At 38.4% G+C, this 21,744-nt stretch overlaps 1 protein-coding gene across 1 annotated transcript in view; it reads right to left on the bottom strand.

Annotated features, from left to right (window-relative positions):
• Window positions 1-21,744, bottom strand: part of ZDHHC17 (zDHHC palmitoyltransferase 17) — a 65,501-nt gene that overhangs the window by 9,704 nt on the left and 34,053 nt on the right. Inside the window, exons 8-13 of the mRNA XM_072336375.1 lie at window positions 19,439-19,564; window positions 18,076-18,218; window positions 15,697-15,797; window positions 4,691-4,815; window positions 1,771-1,833; window positions 811-904 (exon numbers count right to left, since the gene is read on the bottom strand). Coding sequence (XP_072192476.1) covers window positions 811-904; window positions 1,771-1,833; window positions 4,691-4,815; window positions 15,697-15,797; window positions 18,076-18,218; window positions 19,439-19,564 — 652 coding nt within the window. The remainder of the gene's footprint in view (window positions 1-810; window positions 905-1,770; window positions 1,834-4,690; window positions 4,816-15,696; window positions 15,798-18,075; window positions 18,219-19,438; window positions 19,565-21,744) is intronic.

Below are 21,744 nucleotides of genomic sequence, written 5' to 3'. Positions count from 1 at the left end.
GACTACAGTGCCGATGAATCCAGGTCCTAATTCCTCCCCAAGACTGAATTTACCTCTACTCAAGTCTTTAAAAAAAAAAAGAAAGAAATGAAGCAGTTGTATTCATTTTCTAGCTGTGAAGCCTCTGCATAATAATGGCTTTCAAGTAAGCTTTTCAAGAAGGTTTTTCAAGAAGGAAGATGTGGAATTGCAGCATTTAGAGACTACATTCCCATTCTGTATCAGTTCTTTATATCACCACTAGGGAAAAAAAAATGAAATTCATTCTGGGAATTAAAGGGTGGAAGGTGTGAGGGGGTAAAAAAGAGAATATCTCAGTAGTAAGCCATTCTGTATCTAACTACTGTAACTGCATTTTTGAATGCGTACACTTTCCCATTGGAAAACTGGTAGTAAAGATGAAAAATTTTGCATTAGGCAAATGGATAAAGAGTCAGTTGTGGAATCAGTAAATATTCTTACTGTAGAAAGATTAAAAACTTAACTGACTTCTTAAATAACTAAAATTCAAGTTAGAATAAACATACATACAAGAAACTGAATTAGACAGAAAACGATTGTGAGTCTGGGTATAAAACAGACACTACAGGTAAGACTAACACAGAGAATCGTGTATAGAAAGAAAATGTAGAACCAATATTAAAAATGATCTTCCTTCTATCAAAAGTCCTCTACAGTTTTTCTGCCAACTCACTTTCACTGTGAAAGAAGAACAGGCAAAATCCCATACAACACACAGGATCATTTCCAGAAGGTTTTGCCTTCTTTATCAGACAGTGCAAAGGCATTGTATTTCAGAAGATTACTTACCTACACAATTACCCACCCACGGGCAGTGGTGATCAAACTTTGCTATACATCGATTGCATACACCACAGTGTTTAGACCTCACTGGCTTCCGTATCTGCAATGATTATTAACATTTGTTAGGAACACCAAAAAGTCAGTTTAATGCCAAATAACTTATTTTGTTAACACCCCAGATAACTTCAACTTTTAACATTATCCTAGCTATTAACCTCAACCTATACATTATTTAAAGCAAAAACATGCACGCTACAACCTTAATTGCTTTATATAAATGATTTTTTTTTCCCTACAGTTCTTCTATTCTCTCCAGCTCTTGAGCTTTGTATAGCAACCGGTTTCATTTCAGCTTCTCAGTGATGAAAGTACAGAATGAGTTCCAGTTCCATGACTCTGTCAGCAGTATTCATAATGAAGGCCTAAACTGTTCTGCTTATTTTCTAAAGACAGGAATGCTATTCAGCAACTGCAGCTCAAAACTCTTGATTACCCTCAACAATGTTTTTTTCAAGTTCATGTTTTGAAAGAAATATAAAATAGCAACAAAGAAAGAAGATCTGATATTAAGCAATTGGAGATATACACACATACACAACTGTAAGTTGCCGCATTTGTACATCACACTCCAGATTTGATTTTAAGAATATAACATCATTTATGTTCTACGTAGCTCAGAGCATTAAATTGTAATACTGACTGCCCCGATAATTACAAAGTTGTCTTATTTTAAAAAAGAAATACATTCATTTACTATGAATACTTTTCTTCCTTATTGTTGCAAGAGGCTTTTTGTGTCAATTATGTTATTATTTGACAATACTGCATGAATTAAAGACTGCAAATAAATTCTGCCCTTTATATGGAATTAGTAAGGACAAGAGTGTGTTCAGTATAGGATCATCTGCTTTTGGCACAGAAAAAAAGAAATATATATATATATATATATATATATATATACACTACCAAGCAGGTACTGCAGAATATACTAAGGTCCAGACTTCCTGTCTCTGCAAGTTCTACTATGGTCTGCAGGGAAAAAAAAAAAAAAAAGAAAATGAAAACAGAGTTTAGCATACGAACAAATGTTGACAACAAATAATGTGTCTGACTGAAAGGTTGTGAACCCTACAAATTTCAGGTATTCGCTACATACAGGAGCAAGTTAAACTTGGTTGAAACTGATTTTAAACATACTCTGTTCATCCAATGTTAATCCAAGCCTGATTTCTAAATTTCTAAGGAGAAACACAGTGAAGACATTTCAGGAAGGTGGCAGAATCAGCTCATCTAAAAAAAGGCCATTTCTAGAGGTATCCCATCAAAAACTTTAAATCTGTCTTTATCGCTTTCCTCAGATGTTGAAGTTTCTAGAAAGAAAAGAATGCAAACCAAATCCTCCCGTGCAGACATTATACTCATGGCTGAACTGAAGAACATGAAGAGGTATCACTTCAATCACCCCTATTCCCACATACTAAACCGTAACTGTTTATTTTGTGCACTCCCTCAGTACCTACTTCACTGATGGAACAGCAGAAACCTACAACTCTGTTACATGCTTTCCAACAAATTCCAAAATTCAGCAGCTGTCTCACATGAGACTTTTAAACGATGCCACATACGGAAAATATCCTGAAAGCATCTTCTGCCAAAATAGCCTTTCTTGATCCAGAAGGAATTCACTCAGCATAAACTGCCTAACACTAAACAGACCTATTGCTCCCTTTCAAACCACATATAGCTTACGCATCAACATGGCTTTTCATTGGAGAAGCAGTAATATGGTTCTCACAGGTATTATTTCATCACAGGAATAAAACTGTCACTTCCTTAACGAGATGACAAGCACTAACTTGACTGAAGGTGCAGAAGTTTTCCCCACAATACTATACTTAATTAGTCAGGAAACATTTACAGGATTATTTGCCTCAAAGTAGATGATAAAAGCTACAGTCAGCAGTCCAGGGGTGTCTTAGTGCCTCTCTTTCTGATCTCAGGTGAACAAGGAACAGTCTTACAATTTTCTAACATTTCTTAACTAAGCTCTGAAAGTTGGGCTTTTCTTTTGCTTTGCTTGCTTCCAGTTGCTTTTGGCGCAATATTCATCTTCATCAAAGCAACCTTCCAGACTCTCACTCCACGCAACTACAAGTAGTTTCACTGACTTCAGTGGGAGTTGAACTGTACTGCACACTAGTGAGAAGATACACAAAGGAATTTACATGTGATGCTCAACACTGGAGTTCAATATAGCCACAAGAAACATCCTAAAACTCATGAGAATAGAGCTGATAAGGTGTATGTAAAATGCCCTCAAATCAAGCTTTCCTTAGAACTTACAACACAGAGGGATCTGGGAGGACACGTTACAAACACACTTTTGTGTGTTTTGTGAGCCCTGGATCTACCTTCTGTGCTTTCAAATTATTAACATTTAATTGTGAAAACTGACTTCTTCCTTTAAGAAAAATTCTGGTTATTTTGTAATGCAGAAATGCTAGATAAATAAAAAAAGACATGACATATCATCCAAAGAATAAACATCTGAAAATACTGCTTACAGCAGCATTTCCAAACATCCTTAACTTGGTCATATGGAACTAGAAGAATCTTTTTCTTACTCATTCAAAAGCTAAGGGCAAACTTTGTGTAAACACACTTGGAGACAAATTATGAAAAATATGACGAAATACTACAGTGCACCCAGTTAAGACATAGCCTACAGAGGTTTATGCCCCCAATAATAAATCAGTTTACACTTGGGTTAGCTGCAAGCTAAGAAATCCAGAACATTACAACGATAAACATCTAAATGAGGAAGTTGTCTTTTACAATTCCTATACAGTTCAACAAGGTTTTTGTACCCACGTATAACTAGTGCACGTGGATAAAATGAATTGCATGTTTGTGCAATGTGGTGTATCTGAACCAATAGGCAATTGTGAACTTAATTTAGCCCTGTTGAAGAAAGAGAACTTAACCTGGGTTTTATTTTGGCAAAACTGCAATAACAGGGAATTTGCACAGAAAATTTGATGAACAAAACTCAGTAATAATATATCAGAAAAAAATCATTCAAGCCATCACCACCATCTTTTAAAGGTTGTGACATCTTTATCACTTCCTAAGGCCATGACTCAGAGTGGCTTTACAGTGATCCACACAGCTGTTTTCCACAAGTGAGCAAGAAATAGAAACACAGAACTCAGCTTTTGGTGATACATGAGCTTCTAGACAACTCAGAATGAAGCAAAACAACAAACACGTTCCTGGTGCTTTGATATATTTGGCATGGTCAATGCTCAGTTTGGCTGCTGAAAATGCATAGAAATTAGAAGAAATGTCATTAGTGCTAAGAAGCATTAAATCTCATAAGATCATCGATATTTTCTCTAATATTTATTTATTTTAAAGCAAGACAGCCAGTGGTTTTGGCTGTTTTATACTTAAAATCTTCAACAACTTAATGCTTTTAATTGCAAATGTAAGAAGAACTAGAGGTGCTTTAAAGTCTGGAAAGTTTTTATAGCATTGAACAAGCAACACTTAACCCATAATGAGTCACTTCTTACATTAAGGTAAAATTCTACATCTCTACATTTTCATCCAAAGACTTTTTAAACTTTTTCTATTGAAAACCAAAATTGAAAATTTTTGTTTTTTTCTTACTGAGAACAACCTAAACGCAGCTTTGGGCCTGTTAGACTTGAATGCTTATTGTGAACAGAAGACAGAAACCTGGGAGAGAAGCGAAAGGAAATTTTCGGTATTTTCAACCCTTTCCTATACAACACTTTCTTGACATGCCATGCATCATACAGCACACCCCAACCAACTGTCAGAAGGCAGCTGAAGAACAAGTCCGACACGCTCACAGCTTTACCTTTTTCTTTTGTTCTTCTGTGGCTTTGATGATTCCTGGATCAGATTTCCAGGATTTTCCAAAATTGTAGAAAAGTGCAATGCTATTAGCAAGGAATGGAAGATGGATAAAGAAAAAATTGAGATGTGTTCGAAGTCAAGGAATTTAAAGTTTAAAACTGAACTTCCTCTTGAAAACACCCACTAATAATTCTGAAATTGAGACGATGCCTTCATCTGAAATAACAATACTCAACGTTGACCTTTTTTTGTATTCAGCATTTTCTATTGCTCAAAATCTGCAACTCGTGTTTATAAAACATTTCCTATGAGATACTTCTAAAGTACTTAGATCTCTAGAAATGGCAGTTCAGTTTCTGTAATTATTTTCCTCTTTAAATAAATTCCATTAAATTTCTCTTCTCAAAAGTATTTCCTGTTTTCACAATAAACATTTCAAAATTCTATTTATAAAAATCATCATTTGACTAATAAGTCTTCATTGGCTTCAAATTCCAGTTAGATGACAGAAACGCCTGTTTCCAGCCTTTTAAGGAACTGTACTAAATGGAACAATGCTGGACTGCGATCATGAATCATGTCACAACCATCAGTTATCTCCAAGAAAAGTACTATTTAGAACCTGGTCCTATCATAAGGCAGTACCCATATTTCACACCAATGAAGCTTATTTTTAACATGCTAATACATCTAATACTTTAAAAAACAAACAGAACCCAGAGGTCCCAGGACGTGTTTATGAAATCCATTTACCATATTAAGACAGAAAATAACCATTAGGTTTAAAATATATTTCCTGTGTTGAATGATTCTCCATAACATGCATAGCCTTACAGCATTTGACATTTCTTCAGAGAATTAGAACATTTCTTAACAATGACGTTGGAAAAGCAAACCCTTCAGATATGCCTCTGCCCCTGAAACTGAAAAATTAAGAGTATTTACTCTGTTCAACAACCCTATAGAGGACTTGACCAACACTAAAGATACCTGCCAGCTGTCTTTCATAAATGCAATGAGATGCCATACCTGACAAAGCTCTGGGTAAAAAGGATACCAGTTACTCTATCACAGAACACTGCACAAACTACTTTGTTACTCTGACAATTTTGTTACCTGGATGAATATTACTCTCTACTTAGGTAGTCATTGAGATTTCCATAATTAAATCTTAATATGGAAGTGTTTGTGTTACAGAAAACCTCTGCATACAAACATAAAGAGTTATAAGGTGTCAACTTGTATGGAACTGGTATATAAGGCTTTAAAAGCTACATAATAAAAGCATTTTTGCAAGCTTTGGCAAAAATTGGATTTTGAAGCTAGAATAGATGTTCAAATACATTCCACTATACACCTATAAATATGTTCTATTCTGTTTGTATTCTTGGAAAAACAGATTAAGAAAGGCATTAAAAAGTATTAGAAAAATATTACAAAAACCATTTGTAAATAAATCTATGTGGAACAGATATAAGCAAATATTAACTGAAAGAAAATTAAAGTTCTGAAGAATAGCAATAAGCCTCTCAAATCCTTTTGCAACGCTCTGGTGTCATGGAAGAACCCTAAAATGCAACTAAGGCCTCTTTTGTACATACAAAATCATAGAAACAAATAACGGATTGTGTTGGAATGGACCTTTAAGGCCATCTAGCTCCAACTCCTCTGCCATGGGCAGGGTCATATCCCAGTAGATCAGATAGCCCAAAATCCTATCCAACCTGGTCCTGGAGCACTTCCATATGTTCCCAGGCACAGAGGTAAGGTTGACCACTCAGTAGCTCCCAGGGTTTCCCTTCTTAACCCTTCTAAAAATGAGGGAGATGTTTCTCTTTTTCTTCTCATTGAAGTCGAATTGTTAATGTATTTAAAAACAACAATGGCAAAAAAAACTACTTTTGTTTCCTTGTTCTGATGGGGGAAGGAAGTGGCTGCAAATTTTCACTAAGAATACTGGCAAATGAAATAAAAATCATAGTCATGTATGTGATACAGTTGAATGTTCGTATTAACTTATTAAAGACTCACCTTTCCTCTAACAAGATGTTTCCAGCAAGTTTCATAGAAACATAGAATCACAAGGTTGGAAAGGACCCACAAGGTCATCCAATCCAACTGTCCTCCCATTACCAACAAACCACTAAACCATATCTCGTAGCTAGTACTGTGATCTCAAGTGATGTGGGCCTGGCAAAGAGCAGGACCAGGACGCTGAACTTTAGAAGAGCAGACTTCAAGCTACTCAATGGAATGCTGGCCAAGATCCCCTGGCACGCTGCCCTCAAAGACAAGGACGTTGAGGAGAGCTGGCTGCTCTTCAAGGATGCCCTCCTGGCAGCACAAGAGATCTCCATTCCCCTGATTAAGAAAGTGGGCAGGAGAGGTGGAAAACCGGCATGGCTCAGCAAGGACCTGCTGAGAGAACTGAGGGTGAAGAAAGGGGTGTACAAGCTCTGGAAACAAGGCTGTGTCACCCGGGAAGAATACAGGGATGCCGTCCGGATTTGCAGACGTGGGATCAGGAAAGCCAAGGCGCAGGTAGAACTGAACTTGGCGAGGGACGTGAAAAACAACAAGAAAACCTTCTACAGGTACATTGGCCAGAAGAGACAGGCCAAAACGGACATACCTACTTTGGTAAATTTAAAAGGAGAAATGGCTTCAACAGATGAAGAGAAAGCTGAGGTGCTGAATGAGTTCTTCACCTCGGTCTTTACTGGTGGCCAGGATTCTAGTCTTTTTCACGTCCCTAAGTCTTGCACCCCCATACCTCTATGTGGGGACCAAGGAGGTAAATCCCTCCCCACTGTAAGGGTAGAGCAAGTCCGAGATTGCCTCCTTAGACTGAATGAGTATAAGTCTATGGGGCCAGATGGCGTGCATCCCAGAGTCCTGAAGGAGCTGGCTGAGGTGGTTGCTGAGCCGCTCTCCATCATATTTGAGAAGTCGTGGCTGTCAGGTGAGGTCCCGGATGACTGGAGGAAGGGTCACGTCACTCCCATTTACAAGAAGGGGAGCAGGGAGGACCCGGGTAACTACAGGCCGGTGAGTCTCACCTCCGTGCCTGGGAAGATTATGGAACAGATCCTCCTGGACAACATGCTTGATCACATAAAGAATGAGCATGTGATCCTAGACAGCCAGCATGGCTTCACCAGGGGAAGGTCATGCTTAACTAATCTTGTGGCCTTCTATGATGGAGTGACGGCGTCGGTGGACGAAGGGAAGGCGACCGATGTCATTTACCTGGACCTGAGCAAGGCCTTTGACATGGTCCCCCATCACATCCTCATCTCCAAATTGGAGGGAAGTGGATTTGATGGGTGGACAACTAGATGGATAAGCAATTGGTTGAAAGGCCGCAGACAGAGGGTGGTGGTCAATGGCTCTATGTCCAGGTGGAGGCCGGTAACAAGCGGTGTCCCTCAAGGGTCTGTCTTGGGACCGGTGCTCTTTAACATCTTTATTAATGACATCGATGAGGGAATGGAGTGCACCCTCAGCAAGTTTGCTGATGACACCAAGCTGAGTGGTGCAGTCGATACGGTGGAGGGAACAGATGCCATTCAGAGGGACCTTGACAGGCTGGAAAGCTGGGCTCGGGTGAACCTAATGAGGTTCAACACGGCAAAGTGCAAGGTTTTGCACTTGGGCCGGAAGAACCCCAGGCACTTGTACAGGCTGGGAGGAGTTGTCCTTGAGAGCAGCTCGGCAGAGAAAGACCTAGGGGTCCTAATAGATGAGAAACTCAACATGAGCCAGCAGTGCGCTCTGGCAGCCCGGAAGGCAAATGGGATCCTGGGCTCCATCAGGAGAGGGGTGGTCAGCAGGGATAGGGAGGTGATTGTCCCTCTCTACTCTGCTCTTGTGAGGCCCCATCTGGAGTACTGTGTCCAGGTGTGGAGCCCCCAGTACAAAAAAGATACGGAGATTTTGGAAAGGGTCCAGAGGAGGGCAACGAAGATGATCAGGGGGCTGGAGCACCTCCCCTATGAGGACAGGCTGAGGGAGTTGGGTTTGTTCAGCCTGGAGAAGAGAAGGTTGCGGGGTGACCTCATTGCAGCCTTTCAATACCTGAAGGGAACTTACTCCCAGGAGGGGAGCAAACTCTTCGAAAGGGCTGATAACAGCAGGACTAGGGGAAATGGTTTTAAGTTAAAAGAGGGAAGATTTAGGTTGGATGTTAGGGGGAAGTTCTTAACTAGGAGAGTGGTTAGGTCCTGGAACAGGCTGCCCAGGGAGGTTGTGGATGCCCCGTCCTTGGAGGTGTTCAAGACCAGGTTGGACGGGGCTCTGGGCAACCTGATCTAGTAAAGATGTATGTTTGGTGGCCCTGCTAGGCAGGGGGGTTGGAACTACATGATCCTTGAGGTCCCTTCCAACCCGGGTCATTCTGTGATTCTGTGATTCTGTGATTCTGTGTGCCCGGGTGGCCAAGAAGGCCAACGGCATCCTGGCTTGTATCAAGAATGGTGTGCTGAGCAGGACTAAGGAAGTCATCCTGCCCCTGTACTCTGCATTGGTGAGGCCTCACCTCGAGTACTGTGTCCAGTTTTGGGCACCTCAGCACAAGAAAGATATGGAGGTACTGGAGCAGGTCCAGAGAAGGGCAACGAGGCTCGTGAAGGGCTTGGAGAATCAGCCCTATGAGGAGAGACTAAGGAAGCTGGGGCTGTTTAGCCTGAGGAAGAGGAGGCTGAGGGGAGACCTTATTGCCGTCTTCCAGTACCTGAAAGGTTCTTACAGTGAGAGTGGGGCAGGTCTCTTCTCACTAGTGACAAGTGACAGGACGAGGGGAAATGGCCTCAAGTTGCGCCAGGGAAAGTTCAGGTTGGATATTAGGAAGAACTTCTTTACAGAAAGGGTGGTTAGGTACTGGAATAGGCTCCCCAGGGAGGTGGTTGAATCGCCATCCCTGGATGTGTTTAAGAGCCGTTTGGATGTGGTACTCAGGGATATGATTTAGCAGAGGTTGGTTTTTTGGTTTTTTTTTGTTTGTTTGTTTGGTTGGTTGGTTGGTTTTTTTTTGTTTTTTTTGTGGTTTTTTTTTTTTAGAGATGGGGTACTGGTTAGGCTGCGGTTGGACTTGATGATCTTCAAGGTCTTTTCCAACCTGGATAATTCTATGATTCTATGATTCTATGATTCTACTTTGCAAAAGGAAAAAAAAACAACCAGCTATACTATAAACTGAACAAAGTTCTATTTAATACATTACAGATGAAAAGCTCTGACTTTAGTATACGTACAATCTACTTTCTTCCTTTTTTTCTTCTAAATTTACCTGCTGCCAAAACTAAGCTGGTTCCGCATATTTTTATAGCTTTAGAAAAATTAAATTTTCTATATAATACTGTCATTGAGCTTCATTTTGTCATTGAGCTTCATTTGCTGCAACAGTGAAAACACTGCATTAAAAATACCTTAACCAGACATCTGTTACAAACAATAAAGGTACAACAAAAAAAAGTTATTGACCATTCCTAATTACTATACGTCATGTCTAGACTTTTAAAAAAGACATGAGAAAAGAATTTATTTTCTATCTAGTAAAATGGTTTCATAACATTAAGGTTTTTAACTGATCAAAATTAGTACAACGTGACATGTCTATGGATTCAAGCCACAGGAAATTCAGCAGGTAGAATTCTTCTGCATCTGCCCTTCCTACATCTTACCATCTTACTCTGTAAAATACATAGGAAAGCCTAAGAAACTCTAACACAGACTCTAAATTTTGCCTTTTACCATGGTGTTGTGAGATAAATGTAATGCTGACAGATCTAAATTGTGGCAGACAAATACCACAGATAGGGGATGCAGGGAGATCACACGAGAAGGGTGATTTACGTACCAGCAAGCTACAACTACATAAATGATGAAGGCTGAAAGAAAACCAGGACCTTCAAACAAGCCCAAAATATCTCTCATCAATTTTAAGCAGAACTGGGATGAAAATTACCCAGAGCCTGATGAAGAAAGAATATTAAGAATTGTGCTTTCCAGGACATTCCAAGAATCTCGCGTAGACAAACAACTCTGATTGTGAGATTCGCTTCACCTACCTTCAGTCACTCAGCAATTCATGGAATCACGGGGGTTATGAAGGAACCTCTCAACAGAAAGTACAGCCACTTCCAATTGTCAGCATTAAGACCCTTAAGTTAGACAAACAGAGCCGAACAATTTATTCTTCTTTTCTTTTTTTAATTATGAATTCTCCTCCGACATTTACTTCCAAAGAGATCATAGCAACTTGTATCACAGACATCTCTCAAAATTCTCCATACATAACAAAATCCTTGTAACTTTGCATTAGCTATCCAGTAGGGAATTGGCTCTCCAGAGACGGTGCCTCATTTTGTCCTAACATCTGCAACTGCGCAAAGAAAAACCCGTTACCATATTAATGGCTGAAAAAGCATGATACAACATTTAACTCTGGCACCATACTGACCCTCCGCCTTTTATAAGGTTTCCCCACTTTTCACTGAGAGATGAAGCAGAAACAACCACAAAACGCTTCCTACCTTCAGTCACAATTAATAAGGTTATATAAGAACAACAGGCTGAATATCATTCCAGAAAACCACTTGGAACCTAAAGACTGCCTCATTAGAAAGAAACAAAACCAAACAAGCAATCCCCATCCCATTCCAAACCCCATGAGTGTCATAAACATGTCATCAGCTATTTTTTATCCTGATCTGCTGACTATTTAGAATGGCCCAAGCTAATGCCAATTCCTTGTATCACCATTACACATCGTACAATAGACTGAAACCAAGCCAGAGCGAGCATTACATACCAAGACGTTCCCTTCTACTAACTACAAAGCCAATAATAAATTCTTTTCTCCTAAAGATCTGCAGCTAGCATCAGATGTCAGATCAACACAAGCTAATGAACCTGCCAATTCGTAATAGCTGTACATTCAGATCTATGCCTATAGGTCTCATATAGCTAGATATTTATTAGATGATATCCATGTTTACCAGCTAAGATCCACAAGGCCTCTACATCTGACCTCTGTCCTCAAATTATAAAGAAAAATCCCACACCTTCCATAAAGTAATTGACTCACTAATATCCCACAGAGTTTCTGGGTTTTTTTACAGTTTAACTGCACCAATTAACTTGTTAATAATTTTAATATATCAAAGAACAGCCTGGGTTGGAAGGGACCTTAGGGTCCATGCAGTTATAGCTTCCTGCCATGGGCAGGGCTGTCACCCACCAGCTCAGGCTGCCCAGGATCCTGTCCAGCCTAGCCCTGAATACCTCCAGAGATGGCGCATCCACAGCTTCTCTATGCAGCTGTGCCACTGCCTCAGGGCCTCCTGAGTATGCTACGGTAACAGCTTTGTGAAAGCATCAAAATAATCACGCACACTCTTAGAACCAGTTTTAACAACTATCTCTAATTGAAATAATGTTTTCCTTTACTTAAAAAACATCAATACGCAAGGCACGCCAGTTATAAGGATAACCAACAAAGTATTAGTCAATGACAAATTCTTAACAATTCTGAGTTATTTGCCTTGCATCTCAGTACCTCAGCACTGCAAGAAGTACACCACACCAAAAGAGCATAATGAAAGAAAATCACATCCTCAAAATTGCATCAAATGGTGGAAACATCAGGAAGAAGAAAAAAAATCCTGTGATTATTTTGGGTTACAGCAATCCCTGATATCTTAAAAATAAATAAATAAGTAAACAAAAAGCAGCAAAAGAACCTCAAACACAACAAGCTCCATTTGTTCAGCACTAACTGGAAGACGGCATGAACAACTGACAAAGGAACTCAATACATCTGCCCTGAATTTCTACAGAATGTAAGAGAATGTTCTACCTATAAAATCCTAAAGGAAAGGAACTAAATACTCCATGGACTTATTATTTGTAAGTGCAATTTCAATGCATTTTTCCTCTTTAAAAACAAAATTAAAATACAGTGATTCTGTGTGTAGGATTATTATTATTAAACCCTGCACTGCAAACAGTATAAATAAACTAAGAGAGCAGGACAACTATCCTTCATTACAGGCAAAACAGCAGAAGAGAAGTGTAAATGCATGGCTCAGGAATTTCTAAACTGCTATAAAGAAGAGAGTGTTCTATTTTAACAAATAAATCAGTCTTGGAAAATACAAAGAAAACTCAATCAAATGGAAACATGCACAAAATCAAGAGATTCATATAAACTGTTCAAATTTACTTTCAAGATTGGTCTTCAAATGACACATCATTAAGTCTTGTAATTTACAAAGTCTTTATTTTCCATGCATCAATCCTTAAAGTCAAGAAATCACACTGCTCATCTTTAGTTTTGTATGTTCTTTATGATACGCTGCTTCTACTGCCCTTTTCTGCCTCATCAGGATTAAAGCCAGCAAACTAGATGCTGTTTCAGACACCTTCAACAAATCTATAAGAGAATTCTTAACAAATACTTGAATATTAAAGTGATGCTCACAGCAATAAAGACTTTCATACTACTTGTAATGTTACATTTGAAGTTCCAGGAAGGCATTACTTGACAGTTTAAAAGTTAGAAACACTTTTTCCGAGCAAAATATTGTCACAGTTCATGAAAATGACTAGGACACGTTTAATCATCGGAGGAACACTACAGAGTGTAAAGTAGTGCTCTGCTCTGCTGTAAATAATTATATAAAGCTGTAAAAATACAAGAATCTTTTCCCCAACCACAGCATTGTGCCTCATGCTATAAAAATAGAACAGGCATGCAATTTCTTTCTTTTTTTTTTTTTTTTTTTTTTTTTTCTTCTTCAATAAAGCTACAGGGCAATTTTCCAGAAGAAGAATGGATCTGGAATCTTATTACAAAGACTTCCAATTTAAAATCATCAATTAAAGGAAGATGGCCCCAAGTACCATCTCCAAAGCTGCTTGTCACATAGAATTGTGTCAGCTCTAATGAATGCAATCAGTAGAAACTGAAACTTTCAGCCTACTTTTGTGTCTAAAAAAGCTTTTGTGAAGGTTTTGAGACAACCTTAAATTACAGAAGCAGTACAGTATTTTATTGATCTTCTCAAGTCATGCTATCAGATTAGTTACTTATCTATGCTTACTACTTCTGGTTAACAATACACATTACCCAGTGACAAACTCCAAGTTACATTAACCAGGATGGCTATCAGAAATAAAAATCTGAGCAAACTGATACGTATGAAAGACATCAATTTTCATTGGAATATGAAAAAACTATCTCATAATTTGCTAGCCACAAGACACAGCTTTTCACATCAAGATGGAGGCCATCACCATGCCATGTTGGCTGTAGAAGTAATTCTAATCCAATGAAGAACTCAGGCTTAAAACTGAGCACATACTTACATACAGCTCAAGACAATGTTATGCTAGCACAAGAAAGCTTTTCAAGGCAGCTCAACATTTGCTACTCAACCATGAGTTCCTAAACAAACTCTGTAAGGTGTAAGAAAGATCAGAAATGAGATGGTGCAGTTGTTAAACCTGCCTGAGAAAGTTTTATTTCACTACTTGTCAGCAGTCAGGCATATCCTCCTACCAAAAAATAACAGAGAAAGCAACTTCACTCTAAAGGCATGGTTTATTCAGACTATCCACTCCATTCTGTCAGACACGGAAAATTACACTTCCATCTTAAATCAAAACCACAAGCTAAGATCAAAAAACATACTAAGGAGATAATAAAAGGACTGCATTGCTACTATCTTGCTTCATGGTATAATTCCTCTGAAACAAAAAAGCCCTTTCCAGGAAATCAAAGAAATCAAAGAAATATCCCAAGTTAGAAGGGACCCACCAGGATCACCAACTGCAATTTCTAGTTCCACAAAGGACCACACAAAATCAAACCCTATGTCTAAGAGCACTGTCCTAACACCCCTTGAACTTTATCAGCTTGGGGCTGTGTCCACTGCCCTGGGTAGCCTGTTCCAGGGCCCAACCAGTCCCTGGTGAAGAACCTTCCCCTAACCTCCAATCTGATCATCCCCGAACGCAGCTCCATGCCATTCTCTTGTCACTGCCACCGAGAGCAGAGCTCAGTGCTGCCTCTCTGCTCCCTTCTTGAGGAATTGTATACCACAAGGCCTCCCCCCTCAGCTCCTCTACACTAGGTTGAACAAACCAAGGGACCTCAGCCGCTCCTCACACATTTTGCCTTCAGACCTCTCCACACCTTTGTAGTCCTCCTTTGGATGGTCTCCGGATTATTACGGTGCCCAAAACTGCACAGCTTATGACCAATAACCATCATTAATATTAAATTCACTTCAACTATTTGCAAACATTAAACATTTTTAAAAAAACAACACTAAATGTCTATTCAGTTTTTAAGTTATTGTACTCAAAATACAAAAGAAAGTTGTTTAAAAAATTCAGCATGTTTCCTTAGGGGGCGAAGGGACATTTTTAATTGGACTCTAAAACAATTTCTACCCAAGTGAATATACAAGTTCATGTCTAGGCAGACGGTCAAAAAAATGAACAGATGGGTGTATTCTGTAATCAAGTATTGCTAATGCATCCATCTTCAAAGACTGAATATACAGTTAAACTAGATTTATCTACAGTTTGCATGAAACAAAATTTGTAAAACCTTTAAGTAGTACTCACAAAGTTAACTCCACTAGAACGCAGATCAAACTGCCTACTGTTTTGTTGTGAAATTAAAACTCATCAGCTCACAGCCATAGCATATCTTACAGGCTTGCTTATACTTCCCCACTTAAACTTGCAAAGCATAGGAGATTTAGCAGACTGCTGTAAAGCAGTTCTGAGGAAAATCTTCTACTTTCTAAAGCATAACATTATCATCACATTTTCAAAGCACAAAAAATAATTACCAACAAGACAGAAAACAATTTTTCATGGAGACAGTCTTTCAAAATTTTAAGTAGTAAACTTACACTTTCATGTAGAATAACCCTGGCTATTACCTCATGCTACTAACATGAAGAAAATATTTCTGTACACAGAAAAGGATATCATTCCAAAACCAGAAGAACCACGTCACATACATCCAGAATTTCGTTGCCAAGTATATTCCAAGAGGCAATGCACTGTGCATGGAGTGATCAAAGAATGACCTGTAGAGCAGAAGAAACATCACAGTTAAGTTTGTTGTACGTTCATTTTTTAAGTAAAGCTCCATACTAGATCAATCAGGTAAACGTGATCTGAATGTCCTGGGCAAGATAATCAGCCATAACAGATATACGTATTTTACAGTAAAATAAAACATTAATAGTTGATTTAAGAAAAATCCATTAAAAAGTCTCAGCTCATATTGACTCATCATCACTTTAATATCATCTCATAACATTTCCTTATCTGATTTAAGAATAATATCTTTGTTACATGCATTAAAATGAAAATGCTCAGTCTTCTCAACAGGAAAAAAAAAGTCTTCAGTTTGCTTTGAAATTATTCATTATATTGGAAAACCCATGTTTTCCCTGCTGCTGTTTTGGAAGGTACCATGGCTTCTGTTATGAAGAGTATAACGCTTCATGAGCCAACAACACCTCAAGAAGGAAAAGGTTTAAGAGACTTTGGTGCTATCGGCCTACATACTTGAAATATTTCTGATTCTTGAATCTTCCACTTCTGTAAGAGCTTCCAATAGAAAATCAGAGGAAAAACAGGTATTTCCCATAACAATGGATTTGCCAGTTTCCAAGACTGAGTGCTGCTACATCAACCAAAACAAAAATCAAGCCACCAGAATTATTTTTACCTTCTCATTCTCTCCATTTTAAAGGATATTCTGCACAGAATTTGAATTTAGTTGGGACAAACTATGTTAGTGACTTGGTAACCCCTTATTCAAGGAAGAGTTGCTGAACATATGAAAAGTCATCCTCTGAATTTCTTGAAATAAAACTTCTTCCACTTCCTGCTTAAACATCCTTACACTGAAACATTTGGCTTTCTGTCCTGACAGTGTCTCTGAGCTGCCACTGAACAGCCCCCATTTTACTCCTTTAGTCCCTTGTAGCAACTTTCCTCTAACTGGCACCTAACAGTGTTCATTTTACTCCTATATTCCTTCAGGAATACAGTAGCTGTCACTTTTCTAATATAAGCTTCCTAAAGCTTTAGAGAAAATCCTGTAAGGCTAAGGTGATGAGTGAAGGTGGTAAATAAAATGTGACTATAAATTTGGATACACAGCAGTCACACTGCAGTAACTATTCTTTCAGGGATTCCTATACACTTGTTTTTTGTGAATGGAATAGGGAAGAAAACAGAGCTAAGCAGATTAGCTAAAATTCAAAAGGCAAAGGAAATATTACTACAATAATAGCAGAAGTTTTATTCAAATCTCTACGGATTGAAAATCATGCATAACCAAACATTAAGCAAAGGATAAGAAATAACATTAATCCTGAGCAGGTATCAAGCAGATCAAAAATAGAACAGAAATGATGACAACACACATCTTGAGAAACTGAAATGTCATGCCTGCCTGTAGAAAGTGTGGCTGAGGATTTGCATTACCAAGTGATCTAGCAGTAGGAGGTCAGTAGATTGAACAGCCTCAGATAACTAAAAGACTGACCAGATATTCTCCAAGATCTTTCAGAGACATGAGCCTGATGACCACCCTTCCCATATATACGTTAAGATCATTTAGATTCCATGAACTTGTTTTAGGGAGCAGAAAATTTTAGTTTCCTCTGCACAGAAAGGAATGAAGAGAAAATGGTTCTAAAATACACGATATTCAATGCCAGGAAAGGAGATAGCTTGTAAGTTCAATTATATATCAGGTTCTTCTATACACAAAACACAGGACAAAGGAAAGCAAAGAAGAAATTAAGATGTCTAAAGACCCTGAAAATCTGCTAGAGTACACCTGTGCATGCACACATTTATGTACATCTACAGTCATTTAAGTAATCACAAAAACATTTAAAGCTCTCTATAATCAGTTAACAAATCAACATTATTAAAAAGCAGCCACTTTCTTTAGTCACCTCTTTGCACAAAAACAGGGTTTTGAGAGCATACTTGCACAGGTCTTTTTTTTTCTGTCCCTGTAGCTTTTCCCTTGACTGTTTTCTATACAATTCACACTGATAACTCTTTGTCAGACAGACATTCAGCACCCTCCTCTGGAGAATGACTGAATTTCTGCTTTTCTGTTAGCTTCTATAAGCTCAGTGTAATTCCATATGTATGTGCAAGACAACGGAACAAAGATGCACAAGACCTTTCCAAGGAATAATGACACAAATGAGTAAATAAAGCAGCATGTCTAAAAACCACATGAAAAACAAATCTATCTATCCAACAAATGAGATGCCAAAATACGCTTCTTGTATGCATGCTAAGCAGACAATATCCTGATGAAACACTTACTTTGAAAGAAACTGCACCATAGCCCAAACACCACCATACATCAGCCCTTTAATGAGCCAAGAATCAATGTCTAGGTCTGCTATGAACCCAACGAGCCAAATAACTAGGAAGGGAGTTCCCAGCATCACCTTCTGACGGAATTCCTACATAGAAACAAATATCTGTAAGTAATGCTACTTTTAGGAACAGGTTGTATAATAATATTCTATAACAAAAAGGACAGTCACAAAAACTTTTATCAAGTTTTTTTTTGTTTGTTTAAATCAACCTTTCTTTATGTATCTGTAGTATATATGCAAAAAAAGGTTCCCAAACTCTGTGACAAATTAACTGTTTATTTTATAAGAATAAGATTTTAGAGATTTTACTACTAATCCCGAATAAAGGCAATAGCAGTTCTTTTTTAAAAGCACTGAAATGCAGTGAGATACTATAGACTATAGTGCAGATAATTGCCGGTAGCATTAAAGACTGAAGCATTGTAAGAAATAGACTGCCAAATGGAAGACTCTATGAAGAAAGACAGGCCATAGTATGTAGGCACAGTTCCTCTTTAAGGAAATTTCAACTTTTTCTGGATACTGAAAGTGCACGCGTGCAGATAATGCAGTGCACAAATCACATAAGGGCCGTATTCGTTGCATTACTGTATGGCCATATAATTACAGCAGAGGCTGTAACCAGTGCGGTAATAATCGAGATGCAATGTCTAAATCAAGAAACAATTATAAACTACAGATACACTTAATACCCAGCACAGTATTCTCACCAATAAGAAAACATTAACAGTACACAAGCCCTCAGACTATGGGCAAACAGACAGTTCTTCATGCTAGAGTAACCCTTTATGCACACATTTCTAGTCTCCTCCTCTCCACAGTATCAGATACTAATGTGACCAAAAAAAGGCCTCCACTTTAAAGATTCTTATGACATTGTAAGCCTGTCAACACCAACTGCTTTAGTCACTGAACACAAATACTAACTAACAGTGAGGAGATCAGAGTTCTGGGTATCTAAAACTACGTCTTTCCTTACATACTTGAGAATTAGCTGTGTAATAATCTTGGATTTGCCCCAGCAGTACAACTGCTTGGCACTTTCTTAATGTGTAAGCAGCACAAATGCTAAAGGTTACAGTGGAGGCTTATGGTGGGTTGCAGTTTTGTTGCTTTTGTTTTCTCTGGTGTTCTACTTTTGTTTTGTAATTATTTTTAGCATTTAGCAAAAAGACAGCATTTCCTAGAACTAAAATGTGGGGAATATACATTACTGAATTGCTTACCCTAAACAAACATGACTCCACCTTCCCACCAAAGTCAGCAGTAACATTGACCTATGTAAGCGCTATGCTACTTCTCACCTTATCAGCTTTTAGTTTCCTCAGAAAGGATGGACTGTCATATCCCTTAGCCTGTCTTGCTTCCTGTAGGTGATTGATCATCCAAACGTTTTTCCTCTGTTTTGCTAGATCAAGTGGTGATTCTCCCTGCCGAGAGCATAAAAGTAGGAAAAAACCTGATTTAAAAATAAAATGAATTCAAAGCACTTTTGAAACAGAATTCTGGCATTAATATTTTTTTTTATTACTTTACAGCATACTTGACACCAATCATCATTCATTCATCATTCCTTTTGATCTTTTTCATGCTCTTATAACTATACAGATATAACCATACAATCAAACAGAATATTAAGTAATACTGACAATACATGTCTTGACATAGTACTAATTGTTGCCTTTGGCATAACATATCTGTTTCCTTGCTCTATACACAGCCCACCAGTCTGCAAAAGAAAGACTGTGCTTCCTCCTTAGCTATTGACAGGCAGCAGAAATCCAGCAAAGAAATAGAACTCACAACCCACTGGATCATGGAAACTCTCCCAGTCTAAAGCCCGACTTAATTCTCTGCTTTCCTGGCAGAGTGAAGTTACAAATACCATAGAACACTTTAAATAAAGATTTGTTTGTTTTTTTTTTCCCAAAAAGTTTAATATTCTAAGTCTGTCTAGTTAATGAAGATCAAGGAAGAAAATGGGAAAGAATTAACTGATTGCTCGTGTATAACTTATTCTATAAGTCTGAGCTTTGATGCTTGGCTTGTGCTTCACATACTTTGGGTGCAAAGCCAGCAACAGTTCACGCTTTCACATTCCCTACATTAAGAGAACTGACAGACAAAGCAAAAAGAGAGAGAGATATACAGGGGCCAAAGGTGCCTAACAGACTGATTTGATATCACTGCTTTTTAAACTTTCAGGAAGAGAGCTTAAGGAAAGCTACCAACTGGGTCTAAAATTATAGAGGAGGCAAGAGACAACCAATTGCAGGTACCTCCAGCTTCAGTTTTGCATTTGACTCCTCCTCTCTTCTACTGGAGTTAAATCCCCTCCTAAACAAAGCACTCATGGAGGCTTGAAAAATGGCTGAATCCTCCATCGCTTGGCCCCCTCCTAAAAAAAAAGTGAGACAGGTACCAGAAACTGAAATTACCCACAGAGGGCAATCATTACTATAGACAGAAGAGGTGTCAAAAACAAAAAAGACAGTTAGCTATCTATATGCCACAGAAAGACTTAACTGTCACCTTTGCCTTTGAAATCTTGCTCCAAAGCATTCTGCTGACTAACAGGATCTTGCAGGCGGCCTGTCCAAAAAATTCAACTACCAAAATCGGTAAGAAAAGAATATTCTTTTGACAGATGATTAAGAAACAGACTGAGGCTCTTGATTCTCAGCAGAAATGCCTGAAATCAAACTACGGTGCCTGCCTCATCACAAAATTTAATGGCATCTCATTTTGAATTGCAAGTATCTGGAAAACTCCAGACATCGTGTGCTTTTATTTTTTTTCTTAAGATCACTTTATATTTCCAGACCATAAAGATTACCTGTGGACAAGCAATTCTCTCTGGGAGCTCATCTCCCAAGTAAATCCTGAAGTTGCCTTGGGGTCCAGCTGAGCATCCCTTCCACTAGAGGGCCATGAGACACCTAGGAACTGCCTAGATAAAAAGATTGAGGGAGCTTTAAAGAAATCTTTGACTATGCGTCTAATCATCTGGGTACTTTAATATTTTCCTCGTATTCACAGGGATGGATAGCTGACTTGCTTAAAAAGCAATTAAAAAAATCAGGGATCTTGGTCCAGTAAACAACTTGGACTGCCAGAAATCAATTAGGTTCCAAGAGTATATATTTTAAGTGATTAGACAGAAAGAATAATCTGAAGCGTCATTACCATAGGGAACTATATATGTAGACTTCCACAGACAAACCTATGGATACACTGCATAATCAACAAACTACACCTAGTATCTGTTCAGCAATGTATTAACAGATTCTGTTAATTATTTAATTCCAATTATTAGCTGAGTTCTTATGAAATCCTGACCTCATCTGCTCAGTCTGTCTGCTAGTAAGGCAAGACACTTAAAAACAACCCCACAGCTCTCCCCTGACTACTAGGGAGCTTCCAATTGCAATTGTAATCTGGGTCTCAAAAGAAAGAAAATTAAAAAAAAAAACCCTATCTTACTACCAAAAGAAAATTGTTATTCTCTCGTGCAGCACAATACAAATTGGATAAACAACAAAAACAGGACAAATCCACTTTCACTTGGAACAACTGTACCTATGATAGAGACACATTCAGCTGTTAATAA

The sequence above is a fragment of the Excalfactoria chinensis genome, chromosome 1, assembly GCF_039878825.1.
Source record: "Excalfactoria chinensis isolate bCotChi1 chromosome 1, bCotChi1.hap2, whole genome shotgun sequence".
Taxonomy (NCBI): Eukaryota; Metazoa; Chordata; class Aves; order Galliformes; family Phasianidae; genus Excalfactoria; species Excalfactoria chinensis.
Note: the sequence above shows the minus strand (reverse complement) of the source record. Positions and strands in the feature narration are given on the sequence as shown.